The 12,082-nt window shown below is 31.7% G+C and overlaps 1 protein-coding gene across 1 annotated transcript; it reads right to left on the reverse strand.

Annotated features, from left to right (window-relative positions):
* Positions 1-8,535: 8,535 nt before the first annotated feature.
* Positions 8,536-10,895, reverse strand: RHC1A (RING-H2 finger C1A). The gene is made up of 2 exons (XM_007028145.3): positions 10,761-10,895; positions 8,536-9,716 (listed from the first exon to the last, which is right to left on the reverse strand). The coding sequence occupies exon 2, from the start codon at positions 9,694-9,696 to the stop codon at positions 8,758-8,760; it is 939 nt and encodes a 312-aa protein (XP_007028207.3). The 5' UTR covers positions 9,697-9,716; positions 10,761-10,895; the 3' UTR covers positions 8,536-8,757.
* Positions 10,896-12,082: the final 1,187 nt, after the last annotated feature.

Raw genomic sequence — 12,082 nt, forward strand, 5'->3', positions numbered from 1 at the left:
TTTTAATTTATTTATGACGAGTACCTCAACTTTGAAAAGGAACAAGACACGGACACCGCGGTCAATTATTCTGTTTTTACAGTTTCCCCTTTTTCTTTTCTTTTCCATCTAATGTTAACCTTTAGCATAATTTTTCCAATGACATATCATGCTTTGTAATATCTTTGAATTATGCAAAACAATTTAAATCATTTTTTTATTTTTTATTACGTTTTTATAATTTTATTCTGAGTTAAATAAATTCTTACGATAATAGCTTGTTAATTATGATTAGTTAAAAAATCACTTATCATTTTATATCCATTTAATACTAATATGAAAAATAAAAATATCATTTGACCATGTCATCAGACAATATAAGTATTTCACACCATCATTTGCGGTGATATATCAACATATTACGTCGGTACTATATATGTTAGAAATGACATTTTAATTAATAATGATCGATCAATCAGTAATTATAAAATCTTATTTTATTAAAAAAAATATAAAAACTTAATTGAGCATAAATAAAATTTTTTTAAAATTATTGTAAATAATTTTAAAATATTTTTTAAATATAATATCTTTTCAAATTTAAAAAAAATTAACAGTTTTCACAATAAAATTAAAATTTTTCAACTCAACGAGTTGATTTATAACATTATCACACTACATACACTTAGTCTATACTATTATGAGTTTAATAACTTGAATCAAACGCTTTGGAATTATTTAAAAAAGTTAAACAATAATAAACATATAAAAATTATCTAATTAATTATGTTTTAACACATGTTTTGTAAATCTAGATCATCATTTAATTAATTATGCTTTTAAAAATTTTAACACGTGGCTGCTCTCCATTTGACTTGTTTTATAACCGGAGAAACCATTCAATTCAAAGAAATTGACAAAATAAAAAGAAAGAAAGAAAGAAAATAAATTCATTAACTTTCAATATGCATTTTCCAGTTGCAGTTGGAAAGTCCAGACCCAATAGAAGAGAAAAACTGAAGAAAATAAGGAAAAGTGTGGATTCTTGTTCTAACAGAGGGGTGGTTTGTTGACTGGTTTTTGTCAGCCATCTGTTAGAATAGAAGATGGCTTGGCTTAATCTTTAGATTTTAGGTTTTTGGTGAAGCAAAGGTGCGAGATGAGAGAGAGGAAAAGTAACATATATATATATATATATATATATATATATATATATATATATATATATGTATATAAAGCAGAAAATAAGACAAGATTGGAAGCTTTAGAAGTGGATTGATTGGGTAACCGAAACTGTAGATTCCCAAATTTCTTCCACCTATTTTTTACAATTTTTTTTAATTTCTTTTCACTAATTGTTCTTCGTTCACTCACGTAATGGATGATGTGTCCAGATATAGTTATAATTAAAAATGCCTTTTTAAGTTATTATAATTATTGAATTTCTTTATCCATACAATTATTGAATAGAAATGAATTATTTAAATGATGAACTTTCTTTTTAATGGCAGAGAAACTATTGATAAACTAGTAAAGCCTTGCGCTATGCAATGGCCTTTAAGAAATTTGTACACTCTTGATATTAAAAATTGTGAATCGATGGTAAAAAATTATGAATGTTGTTACTGATAGAATTTTACTGCTTAACCTGTGATATATGCACAAATAATATTTATTAATAAATATACAAAAACTATCATAATATGTACAAAAATTATTCTGTATTCATCAATAAACAAGATATCTTAAAAAAAAAAAAGCAACAATTCTACCAATATCTACAAATAATATTTATTACAAAATATATAAAAATTGTTACACCAAGTAAAAAAACTGTTCGTACACATCACGAAGCAAGTTGTTTGGAACACGGGGCACAGGTACTGTCTATACATGAGAAAGGCATGACAACTGAAAAGGTACATGGTTCCCCTAAGTGCCATATTGAATATGGTGTTTAGAGATTTTCAAATCTTAGTAGGCTACATATAGAGTCGTAGAGAGAATTATTTAGAGCTCCTTTAGCTTCTTTAAATTTGCAGTAAGGGTGCGGCTGTCTGCTTTGCACACCTGCCTTAATTCTTTTCCCTTTTACCTTATGTTCATTAAGCAAAGGTATAATATAGCATCCAACAATCTATCACTCTTTTGTTTTCATTATCATTAAATCCTAAAGATCTAAACTTAATATATTGCGTAGCATTGAATCAGCACAATAAATGTTTCTGATGTTAGTGCCAACCTTAATGGTTCACAATTTATAAATATAAATAAAGATAAAATATTATGACTCTCTTAAATTTTGATCATAATTCTATACGAGTCTATTCATATTCAAAATAGACACTCTGTTTCAAAAGAATATCGTTCATTAGACACATAAATTTTACCATTAGTCAACCATCAAAATTTTTGTTAGTTTAATGACGTAATAATATTTTTAAGATGATTTTACTTTTATTAATTTTAAAAATTACCATTATATAAAATATAATTTTCTCTCGACCCTAGTATTCTCTCTCTTCTTTAACTAAATTTTCTCCACCATGGATGGCTGCAAACGGTGGCAGCAACTAGCATGGCAAGATTAGATATTTTTCGGCCAAGTTCAACTGCAGAAACATTGAATCTGGCACTCCGATGCCTAGATCTGGTTGAGGAGCATTGGATCCAGCATTCTTGTAGCACGATGGAGTGTTGACGAGTGCAATCTTGCTTTGGAAGGGTTCCCTAGCATCGTGGGAACAACAGATTTGGCATTCTCATGGTCGGATCTAGCCGAGGAACGCTAGATTTGGTGGTCTCAATGGGCAAGGGAGCAAGTGTTGGCGAGCACAAGATCGTGTTGGAATGATGCAACCTAGCACTCTCGCAACCAAATCCAGCCGCGGGGTGGTTGACTGACATAAGAGAGCATCACCAATCGACCTAAGAGAGTGCTAGGTTGCATTTATTTGTTAACGTCGTTTATACTTTTGGACTCACGTATGGCCCAAACTTAAGAAGCTCTAGACATTTTACCCTATAAATAAATATGAAAAGTTGTAGCATTGTTCGATCATAAGATAGAATAACAAATCATTCATACTTAAGTATCTTACAAACCAAAGGGCATATAATAAAAAATTCAAATAGAAATAGATATGCCAGTGCTACTATTGTGGAGTTTTTCATTTATTCTTTAAACACTTTAGGCATCTTCTGTTAACATCATCACATTAAAGACCTCAGGGAGAAAAGCAAAACTGAAATTTTGCTCAAAATATAAAGACTAAAAGATGATACCTGTTGTAACAATAAAAATTATTTTGACCATAATAGCAACAAAATCACTTTGGCACCAACCACAAAATATTCCATGAAAGGTGACATAATATAAGTGCAGCCCTGTATAGCATACTAAACCTGTGTAAATAAATGCATTCAAGATAAATAGGTCAATGGAATATTGTAAAAGTTATGTTATATACCTATTGTTAATGCAGCAAGCTCAATGCAATGAATATCAAGAAGGGATGAATTGATATTTTAAAATTTTTTTTGCAAGCTTAATGAAAAATAACCCCTTCTTGAAAAGCAAATTTTCTTCTTGTATCAAAAGCAAAGCAAATGATTTTTGTTTAAAGAAAATATCAATAATAAATCATAAAGCATAAAAATAAATCAAGACATAAGGATTTTTATAGTGGTTTGGCTTTCTTAAATGCTGACATCCACTCCCTTGGCTTACAAAGGAATTTGTAATCTATTAAAAGGATTTTTTCTTTTTAATGAGATCAAGCAATAACCCTTACACTGGCTTTTTCAAATGTGGATCAACTACCAAGCCTTAGGGATTGATCATGGCTTACACTTGACTTTTACTATGTTCTTCTAAAATCTCAAATACTTACATTTGATTTTTACTTTGAAGTTTTGGCCTTGAAGATCAACTACCAAGCCTTAGGGATCGATTATGGCTTCTTCAAATGTGAGATTTCTCGTGCTTGTTGCCTGAGGATCAACTACCTCCTCTATAGGATCAATTATGATTGTTTGTTTTCATGTTTTCTTGCCCATTCTGCATAAGATTGACGAAGCTCCTTAAAGATCAACTGGAATTTGATTCTTCATGTTTTTCTCATCCATTCTGTCCTTGGATTGATTGCCTTTGCTCTTAGATCAATTGTAGTCTTGTTTCTTTAACATTTCTTGTCATTTTGGTACTAACTTGAGCTATATCTTCCTTGTTTCTTGCTTATGATCAAATATCAAGTTAAGGCATGCTTGCTGTACGTTTTCTCAAGTTGAATACTTATGTTTGAAAGCTTTTTGATGTTTTCCAAGCATGAATGACTTTTTTAACATTTGTAAGACTTTAGGAGGATGAAAACATGATTTTGATAATTTCAAATGCTTGTCAATAAAACCAAGATATCAAGCAACTTTGTCAAATCAAAGCATAAGATATTTCAATGCTAACCATCTCCCCATTTTTTATATGACAAAATCATGAGCATATTTACATTTAAAATCTCTTGAAAACTCTCCTCCTAGCTCTGTTAGTCTCTAAGCTCTTCTTTGAAAACTTTCAAGTTCAAAGTGAGAAGGGTATAATAAATGCATAAGAACTTTAAAAATTCTCCCTCTCAACACATTCATGAAGTTTCAAAATGTTTTTCAAAAGTTTCAGCTTTATCTAGAGCACAAGAGCATTTCAATGTGCTCATAAACCTTCTCCAATACTAAAAAAGAAATAAAAGTGTGAGTTTTAAGCATTTAAACTCAAGAGACAATATTTAAATCCACAAATAATTAAAATCAGTTGTCAATATCCTACTCCAATACCAACTCTACAATTGAAATTTAAATGGGACTAACCAGGTAAAATCGGCTAGACTTATCAATGATTTGTTGATGGAATAAGTTGTTGGTAATATATTGATAGAATACTCCTTTACCGATGGAAGGACCTTTCCCGACTAAAGCATCTTCAACTAAACAACAATAAAATTTTTCATCAATAATGAAAATTACTAACAGAATTTATGCCTTTACTATCAAAAAAATTCCATTGGTTTAAGTCTTCTTTATTGTAGCGAGGGAGAAATTACTTCATGCTTACCTAGGTAAAGAAACATATCTTGTTTCTCACCCTTGCTCCCATTGCATATAGTTAGGGGGTGCTTCGGTAACAAAATCCTAAATTCTTTCTAATTTGTACATGATTTTGTAAGAAATTTTTAAAGGGTCAGATAAAATTTTTTAGGCTCTAATAGAATTTGTTGATTAGCCTTGATGGAATATCTTTGTATTGTAAACCTGAACATACTAGAATAATTTATTGTTTTGATACATGTATATACATTGTACAAGTTTATCATATTTGAACCATTAATACTATTCTCTTTATCAAGCGGTTTTTTGTCATCATCGAAAAAAAAGAGATATTGTGGACTCCATATTGTTTTTTATAATAACAAAGCATTCTCATCTAGCTTTCTAATGTGTCTACTTGAAGGTACAATTATAGCATTTTCATATGTATCTTCAGCTTTCAAAGAAAGCAAAACCAAAATGAGTGTAAATAAGGATAAGATGATTGGTTAATCGATTAACAAGTATAGTTTTTTTTTTTTTTTGGGGAAAAGCAGCATTGAAGATTTGTGAACTAAAAGTCAGTCCAAACAAAGGTTAGTCAACTACGCAATTGAACATCTCCAGAGGCATTTCAAGATTTTAAAAGCTTAAACAAAGCTACTTTAATAGATCAAGAAACCTTCCCTGAAAAGGAATGCTTCATTCCTGATTGTTAATGAAAGTTCATGAATGCTTTTCAAAAAACAAAATCGATTAAGACACCTTTGTCATGCTGTCAATATGAAGACTGAATTTCAAAGCTTCAAATGGTAAGTCGAACTAATGAAGAACCTTAGGCGATTAACTTGGGAGGTCAAACAGCTATGCAAGTCACGTGAACCAGAAGTCTGCTACAAACTCTGACACATCTAATGGGCAGATTTGGCACAGAGACTAGATTTTTGAAATCTACTATAAAGAGTTGAAAAGGACTTGAACTGAGGAAAAGAAGAGGGACAAGGAATTGGGCTGAAAGTGTGAAAAACTCATCTCTAGTTCATCTTTAATATTTGAGCTCAACTCTTATCACTGGAAAAGATATATATTGTGCTCTAAAAGGTGTAATCAAATTTGTTGGTGAACATGTTGTTCATTTGTAAAAGCTGTTTGCTTTGGTTAATGAGTGTGAGTTCACTCATTGCTTTTAAATATATCGAATGTTGGAAACATTTGAAGGGTTTGTACAACCAAAGATTAAAGATTGGGATAACTCGGCCTATAAAAATTTCGTGAAAATTGTTAATTCCACTAGCTTAATGAAATTGGGTTTAAAAATTCCTAAGCAAGGGTTGTCAAGACAATGAATGAAAGTCAGGAGGATCAAACCATTATAAAGTCTTTTGTATTGTTCATTTTTCTTTACTCTTCCTTATTTGTTGAACTATTTCCCTATCTTTTTTATCATTCCTTAAGTTTCTTCATTCATTTTTTTTTTAATTTTTTAATACTTTTAAAGTGCTATTCAGCCCTCTTTAACCTACCAATCTTGAGATCAACAAATGCATTGTTAAGTAATATTTTACCAATCAATGCACTCTAAAAAACAATTTTGAGATAATTTGCAAATTTATTGTTAAACATCTATTTTAATTCAGAAAAAATTCTAAGGATACGTTGTGAAACGTTTGAAGAGTTTTGTTTCAACTTTTTTTTTGAAGTTGGAATAACTCTCAGGACTAGTTCCCTGTTAAAGTTTTATTAATACTCAAAAAATAAAGTACATTATGGAGGGAGACATAAACCTTACCTCCAAAAATAAATTGAAAAATAAAAAACCTAAGAAAAATATTAATCTCCTATCATTTATTTACCTTGTGCATAGGATAAGCGATATATATCTTTTACAATGATTAATATGCAAAAATAAAATAAAATTTCTAAGAGAGATTATTTTCCTAGCAAATTTTAATAATGTTATGGGAAATATTATTACCCGTTTACAATAAGCTAACATTAAAAAATAAATAAGGAGAACTACTCTCTTACATTTATTTGAACTTAACATATGGTAAGTTTATTTTATCTAATTTTAAGATGCTATTTAGCTCACCTTCAGCATGATGAAGAACCTTGAGTCCCCTATGTGAGTGGCCTTGATTAGATGAGAAATCTACTGCTTGATTACCCTTACGATGGATATGAGTGATTCGATTGTTGAAGTGTTGTAAACATTTTCCAATAGAGGCAAGAATGTACAGAATATCATAAGATCTATGAGTACTTTGGGCTATTATGTGGACAATAATCTTTACATCCATTTCAGTTCATAAAGCATGAACATTATAATCTCGACATAGGAAAATACCTCTTCGAAGAACAAGTAATTCAACTTTCATTGAATGTTGTGCAAAATATATTTGAGAACTAAGAGACTGAAGTTAAATATGCTCTATATCAGGAAAAATGTATGAAAGGATCGACCACCATTAAATAAGTTATAAAATAAGGTGTCTATAATTATCTTTGTCATTCTTTGTGGCTTGATATGTGTTAAGAGTTAAATTCGTCTTTTCTTACTAAGTTGGTCTCCATCTTATGCAATGATTATCGGAACTTCTAGTAGTTGTTTGGGTTTCTCTAGTGGACATTGTAGTGGCTCTTTGGTTCATGTGGTGGGCTAAAGTTGAAGGTTGCAGTGTAAGGTCTTACATATTTCTGAAGTATGCATCAGGTGCCAAAAGTGTATAAGATCTTTTTTCCTCCCAAAGAAGTGATGAGACAATGTAAGATCAAAGGGATAATCAATAAGTCATTTGCACAATTAGACCACAGATTAGCAAGAAAGTGGAGCTTATGATAATGTGTAACATGTGGTGTTTACTAGCATGGTTAACAAACAAGTTGCCTTGAGGAGCAAAGGGTAAACGAGGGAGACGCCATATGGTTACTTTGCAAGATACGTTTGGGCTTATGTTCCAACTGAGTGGTTTCTTGTGGAAATTAGTTTTTTCTTGAAGAGGTTGGCTAAGAGAATGCAAGTCAAGGTAGAAATTTCTTGGGTTATGTCCTGATTCTTTAACTTTGTGGTTTGAATTAGATGTGAATCAGAACAACTGTTTTAAAGTAATGTGTATGCTAGCTAGTGATTGTTCTTATTCTTTTCATGCATAGCTAGGCAGTGTTCGTGTGCGTGCTGTACCTTGTCGGCCAATACTTCCAGATGCTGTCATGCTGAATTAACGGCAATGCAGTAGAGGGGCTTAATAAGGAATTGTCGTAAGGGAAATCTGTGCAGGGAATCAGGAAAGTAACCTGTCATACACTTACTTCAATCACACCTCACCTCAAAGCATAGGATACTTGATTTGATCATCATTAACCTTAAGCCAGCCTTCAAGCCTTATCTACTGAGAGTACAATTATTAACTAAAGATATTTATTTCTGATTGTAATTTTTCCTTTCTAGGTGATAGTAACCTACCCTTCTGAGCATACTCATTCGCAACATCCATTTAACATTTAAAACACAAATACTCGCCACCAAGGGAAAGAGTCATTTACACAAGTTGCTGGACGAAGTTGACCTCAATTACTTTTACACTGACTCTCAGAAGACTCTAGGATCGCAAACCACTTCCAATCCAAGTAATTTGTAAAGCATAATTGAGGACTTATGATCACAACAGAACAGAAAGAAATCATGTCCCTAAAATACAGACCTCAGTCAAAAGGCCATCCACTATATCCCATCGAGTGGTTGTTCTCGTGTACACTCGGGGAACTGCTTCCAGCAGCTCCATTATGGCTAGAGCTAGAATTAGACGAACGGAATGGCCAGAAATATGAGAACGGATTCCGTCTACTGTGATTCTCCCTACTCTCCCTTCCACTGGAATTAGTTCCCAAACTGCTGCTACTACTTTGACCACTTGAGTGATAATTGCGGCTGCTACCTGGTCCTTGTGGTGGCAATTCTTGTCGACAAACAGGACACGAGTTGTGCTGCTCCAGCCATGGGATGATACAATCCGAATGATATATATGGTTGCATGGCATTTGTCTTGCTTCAGATCCCAGTTCAAATTTATCTTTGCAAACAGGACAGTGTGAATCAGAATGAAGATGCCTTCGTGAAATCTTAATGGTAGGCATTGCATCAATTGAAGATCGGGATGCCGGGGGAGGGCCCCTACGATCATTAGCCGAGAGCTGTTCAAACAATTCTTCTAACCCAGGACCTATAAAATAATCTCCAGCATTACCTCGTGTAAAACCAATTCCAGGTGCCCCATTAAAAAGAGCTTCAAACCCACCATTCCCAGACAACCTAAAAGGAATTTGACCACCAAAAATCAATAAGGGACCAAATGGTGAAGTGTTCTCAGGAATTGAATCTGTTCTTCCCCTGATATTATGGTTAAAATTTCTGTCAGCTAGTCGCTGCCTCATTAAGGCAGAAAAAGCATCCATGAGACCAAACCTTTGGATGCGATCTTCATCACCATCTAGTCCAAAAAAATCCAGAGGACTGATATGCACCATATCGTCTAGTTCTTGGACAAATCCCCCACGACAATAGCAGCAAACTGCATCACGCCCTTGAAGGAGAACTGGTCGCCTGCATCTATAACACCAATGGGTATTTCTTCCAGTTGACATTGCCCTCTCTTTGAGAAAGTCTGAAAAGAAAAATGCACAAATAATCTTGCAGACTCCTCAATTAGCTATTTTATCAGCAAAACTGATTACAATCAGCAAAGTGGTAATCAATATGAACTTTTGATTATCTTTAATGGCTTATGTCCACTTCAAAGACTTAAAAGAATCATAGGGTTTTCTTTAATTGAACCAAGTATATGAAGATACATGCAGTTCCCTAGAAATTATGCATTACAACCATCAATTGAGTCATACTACTTTCTCTTCATGTTTAAAGAATGCATACAAACAAACATACACACACAGAGGAAGGGCTTCCCTAAGTCAAACCACTTGATATTACAACCAAGTACAAGAATCAGAATCGACAGTGAAGTGATTCTTCATAACTAAAACATTGTTAAAAATTTTTTCTTTTGGTTCTTTCTACCCTTTGAATGTGCAAATTGGACAAATACACAAAAAAATCCAGCAAAAATACTTGGGATTTAATTTTAAAGCAAAAAGAAATGAAATTATCATCCTTTCTTTTCCTTTTTTGAATTAATAAAATTATTATCTTTACCATAAAAATGAAATGCTAAAAGTAAATTGATTTTTGTTTAGTTTTGAGATAAATTTTCACTGGCTGAGCTCAATCCAAACAAAGTAAATGAAGGCGGACAAAAGGGTTTTCCATTTTCACGTTCAATTTATATAAATCTCGTTCTTTCAAGACTGTTTTCTTCAAACAAATAATTGAATTTAACTACACAGTAAGCAATCCAGAAAACAAAAGAAAATCCAATGATCCTGAACAGTTGAGTCTGAGTTTGGACGAGTCCAAACTCAGATCAAGCAATTATTTCAACCCCGTACACCCAAAAACCACACAATAAAACCTTCTTTAGCTCAAATTGATCAGTTCGAATGAAGTTGGACAAAAAAAAGGGTTTTCTTCATAAATTCTTCAATACAAAATACAACAAATTTTACAGAAATACAGAGAGGAAGACATGGAAGGAAATCATGAGAGTAATCAAACCAGATTGAAGAGATGAGAGATGAGAAAATTATGGACGAACCTTGAGGAGATCAAAGATGACTTTTCCCAAAGAGAGAGAAAATGAATACTATGGAAATTTTGGGGATTTCCTTCCCTTTTCTTTGTGGGGGGCAAGTTCAAAGACAGCCTTGTGTGTGTAATGTTTGTTTCATTTCACCGAAAATTATAAAATTAAAAAGAAAATCCGTATTTATCGTTTATCCCAAATTACACGTGGTGGTACTGATATTTATTTGGGCTGACGCCGAAGCTAGTTGGGCTCACCCGCTCAGCCTGCTGACTTTGATAGAAGGGGTTGGAGTTACATAATGGAACATCTCGTCTCTCCTATCTTCAATATTATCGTATTTAATTTATATTCGCCTAGATCGAGTTTTAAATTTTAATCATTTAAATAGAAAGACTTTCAACTTTTATTTAGTTACTATTTTTATTTTATAAATGATTACTATAAAACACAGAGTAAATTATATATTAGTTCTTAAATTTTCTAAAACATATCATTTTGATCTCTATAATTTAAAAATTGCTTTATTAATCTCTACACTTTCTACAGTATATCAAAATGGAAAAATAGGGAGACGAGGGACAAAACAAAAAAAATTAAGAAAAAAATTTTTAAACAAAATTTTTTAAAAAGTTCAAATTTTCAAATAAACAATTTTAATATTTTTCTAGACTTTAGTAAATATTTTTTATTTTTGCCTTCTCCAATATAATATGATTTTTAAAATTGAAATTTAAAAATTCAAATAAGTAGTTTATTTACATGCCTGCTGCCACATGTGGTCAGTTGCCTAAACTGACCTTTACGTTATAATTTTGGAGGTACAGCAGCCAACAAATTTCCTTTTAAACTAAAATGGTATACAAAGCATCTTTTAAGGGATAACAGATGTAAGTTACTCTATAGTAAAATTAAGAGGTGAAAAATAAAATATTCTTTTGTTACATGAAACAAAAATTCTAGCTTATTTCGACCCAAATAATTAGGTTGGAAAGTTTTAACAAATTTCCAATGAATTATCGACGAAATTAAATTTTCCAACTAGTTTCAATGTGATCACATTAAATGCCCACTTTTGCCCTTAAAAAAAAAAATGCCCACTTTTGCCTTTTTTTAATCAAACTCAACTAACTTTTGATCATAATTTTTTATGATAGCATGTAAAATTAGAATTTCAAAAAATAAATTTTGAAAATTTGTAGTTTAGGATTTTTATAAATTTTTAAAACTTTAACTAAAAATAAAACTAGACTAAATAATGTCAAAGTTGGTTTTATTTGACAAGAAAGCAATTGAAAGTGAACGTATATGTTGAAATACAAGAAGTAGGATCT

Source organism: Theobroma cacao, chromosome 5 (assembly GCF_053813885.1).
Source record: "Theobroma cacao isolate CCN51 chromosome 5, ASM5381388v1, whole genome shotgun sequence".
Taxonomy (NCBI): Eukaryota; Viridiplantae; Streptophyta; class Magnoliopsida; order Malvales; family Malvaceae; genus Theobroma; species Theobroma cacao.

What these genes read in the sequence shown, in the direction of transcription:
- RHC1A (XM_007028145.3), bottom strand. Translation starts at nt 9,696, where the DNA reads ATGTCAACTGGAAGAAATACCCATTGGTGTTATAGATGCAGGCGACCA.